The 10,543-nt window shown below is 45.6% G+C and overlaps 1 protein-coding gene across 1 annotated transcript in view; it reads right to left on the bottom strand.

Annotated features, from left to right (window-relative positions):
- RBL1 (RB transcriptional corepressor like 1) overlaps positions 1–10,339 on the bottom strand; it is a 32,551-nt gene extending 22,212 nt beyond the window's left edge. The window contains exons 1-8 of the mRNA XM_081325201.1: positions 10,179–10,339; positions 9,402–9,535; positions 5,781–5,981; positions 5,326–5,390; positions 5,110–5,238; positions 4,844–5,004; positions 3,113–3,162; positions 275–452 (exon numbers count right to left, since the gene is read on the bottom strand). Of these exons, the coding sequence (XP_081181327.1) occupies positions 275–452; positions 3,113–3,162; positions 4,844–5,004; positions 5,110–5,238; positions 5,326–5,390; positions 5,781–5,981; positions 9,402–9,535; positions 10,179–10,328 (1,068 nt within the window). The 5' untranslated portion in view covers positions 10,329–10,339. The remainder of the gene's footprint in view (positions 1–274; positions 453–3,112; positions 3,163–4,843; positions 5,005–5,109; positions 5,239–5,325; positions 5,391–5,780; positions 5,982–9,401; positions 9,536–10,178) is intronic.
- Positions 10,340–10,543: the final 204 nt, after the last annotated feature.

The raw sequence follows: 10,543 nt of genomic DNA on the forward strand, positions 1-10,543 counted from the left end.
TCCTTTCACAATACATTTCTTTACTTCTGAAAATCAAATAAATGATAGTTTTGCAGTACGTTCAAAATATTTTCTACATATTTGGCAATAATATTCATTTAACTGCAGTAAAAACAGATGAATTATTTCAGTGGTTGATCTGAGAACACTATAGAAAGAATTCATTTTTTCAAAACTTTTATAACTGTTGGAATGACTAAGCTAAAAATATTCCATCCTGGTTATTGTTTAATGCTATAACTAGTATATTTGCTTAAAACAAAACTAAAATTACCTCAAAATGCTGTTGAAGATGACATTCAACATGAGCTCTTATATTCCCACCTGGTGTAGCTGCACAACATTTTTGAGGTGTTCCAATTTCTTCTTCTGCATCTGTTCCCAAGAAAACCCTTTCATCAAAATCACCTTTTGTGAGAACATATTCTTCATATTCTTTATTCAGGGCCTTGCTGAAAAAACAAGCAATATGTAATGTTGAATTATTATTCCTCATTAATATACACTCATCCTTATCTTGTTGCTGATTTTTGAAAAAGAATACATTGATGTGGTAGCAGGGGAAATGAAGCATCTGCAACTGGTATTATATAAAGACCTTTAAAACTCCAATCTTCTTTCATGGTGCTGGAAACTCTCTGATTCAATGGGGTTGTTTTGAAGATTTTTATTTCTAGGGCTAGAAATCTAACATAAATTCCCTAAATCCTATCCATAGCCTGTTCAGGTAATAATATGGTTTCATCTAACATTCATAAATACTCCCCAATAGCAATTCCCCATATATCCCAGAGACAACAGTAAAAACATTAGTTTTAAAAATCCAACGAGCAATTATTCCCACAGCTACCATACTTGTTACTCAAAATCAATGTAATTTGCATGCTAAAGTCACACAGAACAGCCACTTTTGGAATATTTTAATACCGTATATACTTGAGTATAAGCCGAATTTTTCAGCCCACTTTTTGGGCTGAAAAATTCCACTTCGGCTTATACTCCAGTCAACAAAAAAACTTACCAAGGACTTGTGCGCGGCCGAGGCTTTGGTGCTTCCGGGATCGCGCGCACCTCTCCCAAGCCACCGCCGTCCGAGACCTGCCGAAGTTTGGGGAGGTTTGGGGAGGTGCGCGCGCACCTCCCCAAACCTCCCCAAACGGCAGGTCTCCGTTCCTCCGCGCCCTGCCTGCCTGCTTCTTTCCGCAGCGGAAAGAAGCAGGCAGGCAGGGCGCGGAGGAACGGAGACCTGCCGACGTTTGGGGAGGTTTGGGCGCCTCCCCAAACCTCGGCAGGTCTCCGTTCCTCCTGCCGACGTTTGGGGAGGTTTGGGCGCCTCCCCAAACCTCCCCAAACGTCGCGCAGACCTGCCGACGTTTGGGGAGGCGCCCAAACCTTCCCAAACATCGGCAGGTCTGCGCGGAGGAACGGAGACCTGGGGAGGTTTGGGGAGGTGCCCAAACCTCCCCAAACGTCGGCAGGAGGAACGGAGACCTGGGGAGGTTTGGGGAGGCGCCCATACCTCCCCAAACGTCGGCAGGTCTGCGCGGAGGAACGGAGACCTGGGGAGGTTTGGGGAGGTGCCCAAACCTCCCCAAACGTCGGCAGGAGGAACGGAGACCTGGGGAGGTTTGGGGAGGCGCCCAAACCTCCCCAAACGTCGGCAGGTCTGCGCGGAGGAACGGAGACCTGGGGAGGTTTGGGGAGGTGCCCAAACCTCCCCAAACGTCGGCAGGAGGAACGGAGACCTGGGGAGGTTTGGGGAGGCGCCCAAACCTCCCCAAACGTCGGCAGGTCTGCGCGGAGGAACGGAGACCTGGGGAGGTTTGGGGAGGCGCCCAAACCTCCCCAAACGTCGGCAGGTCTGCGCGGAGGAACGGAGACCTGGGGAGGTTTGGGGAGGCGCCCAAACCTCCCCAAACGTCGGCAGGAGGAACGGAGACCTGGGGAGGTTTGGGGAGGCGCCCAAACCTCCCCAAACGTCGGCAGGTCTGCGCGGAGGAACGGAGACCTGGGGAGGTTTGGGGAGGTGCCCAAACCTCCCCAAACGTCGGCAGGAGGAACGGAGACCTGCCGACGTTTGGGGAGGTTTGGGGAGGCGCCCAAACCTCCCCAAACGTCGGCAGGTCTGCGCGGAGGAACGGAGACCTGGGGAGGTTTGGGGAGGCGCCCAAACCTCCCCAAACGTCGGCAGGAGGAACGGAGACCTGCCGAGGTTTGGGGAGGCGCCCAAACCTCCCCAAACGTCGGCAGGTCTCCGTTCCTCCGCGCCCTGCCTGCCTGCTTCTTTCCGCTGCGGAAAGAAGCAGGCAGGCAGGCAGGGCGCAGAGGAACGGAGACCTGCCGTTTGGGGAGGTTTGGGGAGGTGCGCGCGCACCTCCCCAAACCTCCCCAAACTTCGGCAGGTCTCGGACGGCGGTGGCTTGGGAGAGGTGCGCGCGATCCCGGAAGACCTGCCGACGTTTGGGGACGTTTGGGGACGTTTGGAGGCGCCCAAACCTCCCCAAACGTCGGCAGGTCTGCGCGGAGGAACGGAGACCTGCCGACGTTTGGGGAGGTTTGGGGAGGCGCCCAAACCTCCCCAAACGTCGGCAGGTCTGCGCGGAGGAACGGAGACCTGCCGACGTTTGGGGAGGTTTGGGGAGGTGCGCGCGCACCTCCCCAAACTTCGGCAGGTCTCCGGACGGCGGTGGCTTGGGAGAGGTGCGCGCGATCCTGGAAGCACCGAAGCCTCGGCCGCGCGCAAGTCCTCGGTAAGCTCCGGGCGGTCACTTGCTTCGCGTCTCCTGAGGGAAGGGGGGGCGACTGGAGCGGGCGTGTTTCCTCGGACAGCCAGGGCTTCCCCGAGAGCCGCGGCCACACAGGGTATTCCTGTGTATTCAGGCTTGCAAAATGGCGGATCGAGCCTCTGCTGGCGGCAGAGGCTTGCAGAGCGCGGATCCAGCCTCCGCCGGCGGCGGAGGCTTGCAGAACGGCGGATCGGCTTATACTCGAGTCAACAACTTTTCCCAGTTTTTGGGGGTGAAATTGGGGGTCTCGGCTTATACTCGAGTCGGCTTATACTCAAGTATATACGGTATATACTTTAAACAGTGTGATTAAATAAAACACTTACTTGTTATTTACGAAGTTGCTTGGGTCCAAAAGACAATCTCCTTTTAAAATCTAAAATCATTAGAAAAGCAGAAGCAGATAAGCAAAGACAAGAGATCAGATTATTTTCTGACAGCCTGTGTAGTTTGTTGTAGTTCGGGTAACTTTGTACAGAAAGTATTATTTACTCAGAATCATTAACAAGCAGTGTTTTCCTCTGCTGATTATCAAAACATAAATATTTAGCCGTTAATAACTTGCCAACTAAAATAAACCTCATTTTTATGATGCTTTTCTGAAACATAAAGTACACATGTACCTTCTTTGAAAAATTATTCAGAAAGTACCATCACCTAACTCGCTTCCCTAAGCCCTATGAATCTGTATGAACATTTTCCAATCACATATTTTGTTACATAGTCTAAACAAAGCATAACCACACAAAAATCTCCTATATAACTACCTTATAAAAGATGAAGATAACCTGGGAATGTCATAACAAGGCATCTGTCTTGGCTTATCAAACCACAATACTGTTTGCATAATTGGCATTATGTTGGTTCATAATGCTCAAAAACTACATTTAGTTCCTCTCTTCACCTTTGCAATAATTAGGAAATTGAAAGGTCTATTTTTATTACTTTTAAAAGTAGTTTTCAGTGGTGGCTTATTATGAATTAAGTTAGTCATTAAGTTAGTAACATAGTTAAGTGAATGTGGCTTCCCCACTGACTTTGTTTTTCAGAAGGTCTCAAAAAATTGATCACATGACCCTGGGACACTGCAACTGTCATAAATGTGTGTCAGTTGCCAAGCATCTGAACTGGATTGCAATACAGATAGTCCTTGACTTATGACCACAATTGAGCCCCAAATTTCTGTTGCTAATTTTACGACCTTTCTTACCACGGTTAAGTGAATCACCAATTATTAAGTTAGTAACGTAGTTGTTAAATGAATCTGGTTTCCCCATTAACTTTGTTTTTCAAAAGGTCACAAAAAGTTTATCACATGACCCCGGGACACTGCAACTGTCATAAATATGAGTCAGTTGCCAAGCATCTGAATTTTGATCGTCACCATGGGGATGCTGCAATGGTTGTAAGTGTGAAAAATGGTCATAAGTCACTTTTTTCAGTGACGTAACTTCAAACATTATCACAAAATGAACTGTGGTATGTACTCTATTAGTAAACAGAACCACACTATAACTGCTTTCTTTGTAGATACCTTCAATACAGAAAACATAATCAACTACCAGACCTAGCATTTCTTTAATTTTAACTATTTATATTGCAAGTTCCAACCTAAGCACTGTTCACCTTTATTGTCCTTGAATTCCCAGAATTCTCAGTTACGGTAATACTGGGGGAGAATGCTGAGAGTTCCAGAAGTCCATACTTCTGGGAAATATCATGTTGGTGAAGATATCATATTGTAATACATTAGGACTATGTAATAGTGCTAGTAGAAGGGTTGCTTGTAATACTAGAATTGTTTCATAGCACTAAGTAGTACAAAAGGCAGAGTGTTTCTAACTTCTGATCAAAGGCAGCAGAAAAAAGTTTTTTGGGGACAAAGCAAATACAGTGCCACAACATAGAAGAGTTAAAAGACTGTGGTTCATAACTAAATATTTGACAGTACATTACATTTCCAAATATTCATTAAAAATTCCAGAAAAATTTTCTTTTCCTAGCAATAAAAACTTCAAACACAACTACATGATTAGTAATTACTTTTGACTGTATACCTTCCTATCATAGAGCTTTGAAATATATGGTTTAAAGTAATGTTCTTTTATGCCTTTGGCATCTACCAAAAGTCCATCATGTAATTCACACAGTGTAGAAATAATGCATGGTGGCCTTTCAGAAGGTTTGGAGTCAGTTTTATGAAAGTCTTCTGGCAAACCTTAAAAAAAATAAAAGGAAAGTTCCATACATTTAATATGTATTCACTTTTAAAAACAAATTAAAACTTTGCATTGTAGTTGGGAGAATATAATCAGGAACATACCTTTGAAAGATGGATTTATTAAATCTTTTTTATATGGACACAAAAGTGCATTTGCAAAAATCACATCCAAGCAGCATAAAAGTAAATGATATGAGTTCACTAGATCATCTCCAATCATACTGAAATTACCTTTAAAACAGAATGCATCAAGTTATTCAACTACAGAGCTCAACATTTCATAAAAAACAGGAATAAAATTAAACCATTATAAATTACCCTTTGCGTTGACAAACAGAGTCCAGCAGAAGTTGAATAGATCTTTAGCACTACAGGGAACCCGTCTATTGGAAGAGAAGTCTCATTTTACTTCCAAATTATTACTTAGAATTACTGAAAATCACACAGAAGATTTAGATTCTATTAAATTTAAAAAGGGCCATAAATGATTATACCAACTTTATCTTAAAACATCATTTTGGTATGTTCAAGCATTTGCTACCATACCAATCCTATTGTCTCCATGTTTTTGTAATACAATATTCCATTAAAAGGTTCACACCATATTACACAAGCCCTTTACTTTCTCAATTACATTATTGAGAAACATGTGTCTGGAGTCTGCCAAGAAACATACCAATAAATTTTATAAGATTACATACTTCCATTGCTCACTTTATTTTTATTTTTTGCAACATGAAATCCAAAATACCACAAAACTTTTGAACATCTACCTTTGTTTTCTGCTCCTCTGAAACTTAGGTTGTTCTTCATAAGGATTTTTAAATATATCTAAAAAGATTGGAGTATATTTTTTGAATATTACTGTGGCCACTTCAAAGTTTCTCTCCAACTTCTCTACTCTCTCTCGAAATTCTTGACACAGGTTTGACATGTCCATCCATTTTTTCATTTTACTAAAAAACTGAATTAAGCTTAAAAGAAAAAAAATATATAGCTTTATTTAATTTCTGTAGACATTCCAGTCTATTTTATAACAATGCATATCACTTAATATGATTTAATGAACGCAGCTGAAAATGCAGACTTCACTAGAACTGTTGTGTGAAATAAGGCACTATATTAATATCACAGTAATTAGGTAAACATGACTAAAACAGCTAATTATAATCCTGTAAAATATGGTGATTAGCATTACAAAAAATGGTGATTAGCATTACTCAGTGTATTTGCTTGCACTAATTTGTTGAACAATGGTTTATTGAATACAATAACAATAGCTGGATTCAGGCTATACACTAAATCAAACAAAAATCACATTATAACAATATTTAATTACCTGACCAAACCACCTACTATCAAAAAGACTTGTTTCCAATATATTAATCATTATGTTATTCTTTCTTTGGAATGCTTAATGAAAAACAAGGTCAAGTCTCTGTGCTATTTTTAACAATGACTTTAAGTTATAATTTTGCTTTTGGCTTAGCATACTGTATTAACTTAATTATTGTGGCTTATAAATTACCATAAAGACATTTTATTTATTTATTTATTTTATTTATTATTTAAATTTATATACCACCCTATTCCCGTAGGACTCAGGGCGGGTTTACAGGGAAAATTAAAATACATAACATACAAAATTAAAATCAGTTAAAACTATGATTAAATTACAGTCCCTGAAGTTAAACTAAAACCCAATTAAATTAAATTAGTTAAAACCCCTCAGTCTGGGCCAGACAGCTCGAAGAACCAGGTTTTCAAGTCCCGGCGAAATGAGCGAAGGTCGAGGGCAGTCCTGAGTTCCGTGGGAAGTTGGTTCCATAGGGCCGGCGCGCCCACAGAGAACGCCCTTCCCCTGGGAATAACCCGCCAGCATTCCTTAACCGGTGGTACCCTGAGAAGGCCCTCCCTGTGGGAGCGCACAGGACGATGGGAAGTTGATGCCGGCAGCAGGTGTTCCCTTAGATAATCCGGACCCAAGCCATTTAGAGCTTTATAGGTCATTACCAGCACCTTGAATCTCACCCAAAGGGCAACCGGAAGCCAATGCAGCTCACAGAGAAGAGGTGTTACACGGGAGTATCGGGAAACTCCCATAACAACTCGCGCGGCTGCATTCTGCACCAGTTGAAGCCTCCGAGTGGTCCTCAAGGGCAGCCCCATGTAGAGAGCGTTGCAGTAGTCTAGCCGAGAGGTCACGAGCACATGGGTGACTGTGCGTAGGGCATCTCGGTCCAGATAGAGCCGCAACTGGCGCACCAGACGAAGCTGAGCAAAAGCCCCCCTGGTCACGGCTCCTATATGGTCTTCAAAATTGAGCCGTGAATCGAAGAGGACACCCAAGTTGCGAGCCCTATCGACGGGGGGTAACACCTCACCCCCCATCATTAGTGATGGAACAGCCTTGTTAACCCGAGATGCCGGTATGCACAGCCACTCAGTCTTGGCAGGATTGAGACAAAGCCTGTTTCTCCCCATCCAAACCCAGACCGCCTCCAGGCAACGGGACATCACGTCGAGTGCATCACTGGGTTGGTTCAGGGTGGAAAGAAAAAGTTGGGTATCATCATTGAACTGATGATACCCCACCCCGAAACCACGAATGAGCTCGCCCAGCGGTTTCATGTAGATGTTGAACAGGAGGGGAGAGAGGACCAACCCCTGAGGGACTCCACAAATGAGAGACCTCGGGGCGGACCTCTGCCCTCCCGTCAACACCGACTGCGAGCGGCCCAGGAGGTAGGAGAACCACCGTAAAACAGTGCCTCCCACTCCCAACCCCCTGAGACACTGCAGTAGGATACCATGGTCGATGGTATCGAAAGCCGCTGAGAGGTCTAAAAGGACTAGGACAGAGGAACATCCCCTGTCCCGAGCCCGCCAGAGATCATTCACCAGTGCGACCAATGCCGTCTCCGTGCTGTACCCGGGCCTGAAACCCGATTGGTACGGGTCAAGATAATCAGTTTCCTCCAGGAACAGAGGAAGCTGATGCGCCACCACACTCTCAACAACCTTCGCCAAAAAGCGAAGGTTGGAGACTGGACGGTAGTTATTTAAAACAGCCAGGTCCAGGGCAGGCTTCTTGAGGAGGGGTCTCACTACCGCTTCCTTCAAGGCAGTGGGAAAGATACCCTCCTCCAAGGAAGCAGATATTACTGCCTGGAACCAGCCTCGTGTCTCCTCCCGAGCCGCATAAACCAGCCAGGAGGGGCACGGGTCCAGTAAATAAGTGGTGGAGCTCAGTCTCCTCATGATCCTGTCCACGTCATCGGGGGAAACAGGGTCGAACTCAGTCCAGATAACATGCTCAAGACCGCTTGATTCCTCCATGTCAGACTGCCCAGTCAGAGTCCAAACCGGTCCGGATCTGAGCGATTTTGTCCACCAGATGATGACTAAACTCCTCAGCCCGTCCCTGCAAGGGTTCCTCCCTCGTCTCCCGATTAAGGAGAGAGCGAGTCACCCTAAACAGGGCGGCTGGGCGATTATCTGCGGACGCGATGAGGGCAGCGAAGTAATTAGACTTCGCCGTCCTCATCGCAGCGAGGTAAGACCTTGTGAAGGCTCTTAGTCGCAATCGGTCAGATTCAGATCGGGTGGATTTTCAGCCGCTCTCTAGACCCCGTCTCTGACGCTTCATCTCCCGGAGCTCCACAGAAAACCATGGAGCCCAACGGGATCTGTGCCGGGTTTGGGGTCGCAAGGGTACAACACGGTCGAGTGCCTCGGTGGCCGCCCCTTCCCAGGCATCCACCAAGGCATCGACCGGGCTGTGAGTGAGGGAGATAGGTAAGGACCCAAGCACCATCTGGAACCATTCTGGGTCCATTAGGTGCCTGGGACGGAACCACCTGGTTGGTTCCACAGCCCGGCGGCAGGGGGTGACACAGCGGAAGACCAGCCGCAGGAGATAATGATCGGACCATGACAGGGGGACAATAGTTGGCAAGCCCCCTCCCAAATCATCCAACCATTTGCTGTAAAGACAGTCATTGTTCCTTATTCCTTAGAACACACCATGGCTTAGAGTGATTTGTTAAGTCAGTTAATATAATTACTATGCCCCTTTTCCATGCTGCCTCTGATCTTTAATAAGAAACGGTAAATACATTACACTGAACTGTTTACATAATATTAATATCACCAACAAAAATTGTGAGGATGCTTCATTTAGGCAACAATTATTAAATAATCATTGTGATAACATTAACCAAAGTGCAGATACCAAGTTCGGTGCAATTCTCAGTTGGAAATATTAGTCATCTATATCAGGAGTAAACAATAAGAGTAGGCATTCATTTATGCAAGCTTTGAACTGAATTTAATATTTCTATTGCAACTTTAGACCAGAATAGCACAGAGAATATTGTTTAAAATAAAAATACCTTAACTTTGCTGAACGCAGAATTCTGGTCAGTGAGACACAATTTCCTTTCATCAAACTACTTCCTACAGTAGGCACTATACTTCTACGGCAAGCAACATAGAGCGCACAAGCCAACCAATGTATAATGTCTCCCTGAAAAAATAAGTTATTTACAGTCTTCAGGATTAATAACGCTGATTGTAGTGTGAATATATACTCACTTTTATAAGGCAAGAAGCTTTATAAATTAATAAGAATTCTGATTTGATAAGACAAAAAGGAAAGTTTTATAACGTATTTAATTTACAACACTAAATGTCAAGTTGAATAAATAAACACTTCTGAGATGCCATCTGCATCTCTTTTTCTTGGTATTCCACTGTCAAAATCCTTTCCCGGCTTATCTGTGATTTATTGCATTGAGTTAAATGGCTCTTGTATGGATCTCAGAAGATTTACACACACCAGTGATGGTTCTTACTTCCATGGACCTCTGGCGAGCATTCATCTTTTCCGACGTCCACCCATAAGGCCGTCTAGAAGGTCCCTGGGTCACCGTTAAGTGCTGAGAAAGGCAGCAATAAAAGCCTCCTCGGGAACGGCCACTTGGGAGCCCCGCTCAAGACCGTTACCGAGGCCCAGGGGCCCCCATCTTGGATTATGCCCCCCTCCCAAGAACCAGGAAGCCCCGGCACAGCGTTGCCACCTGAGCATTTAACCAGCTGCAGGAATCAGTCAGTCAGTCAGCCAGCCACCCGGGTACCATCCCTTCCTTGACAGACAAGCCGCATCCCACCTCAAGGCTGTAGGTGCCCCGCAAGGCTGTGAAATCCCGCAGGGCTTCCGAAGCGCTGTCAACGTCCAGATTGAGTTCCTGACACAAATGGTCGAGGGCGGCCCGGACAGGGCACTGCCCAGCGGCAGCCTCCTCTCCTTCCTGCGACATGATAGCAACCGTTCCCGCAGCCACAGGCGCTGCCCCTACCCACAATGCTTTCTGCCGAGCGCGCCAAAACCCTCAACCTGTAATGGCCAAGGTGACGCCCCTTCCGCCCCGCCCCCTTCCTCTGCTACGCGAGACGGCGGGTCGGAGCCTTCTGCCGGTATGCCTGCCTGGTCTCCTGGGGAAACAAACGTACGTCGTTGTGTTGTGCGTACCCT

Source organism: Vipera berus, assembly GCF_964194415.1.
Source record: "Vipera berus genome assembly, chromosome: 3".
NCBI lineage: Eukaryota > Metazoa > Chordata > Lepidosauria > Squamata > Viperidae > Vipera > Vipera berus.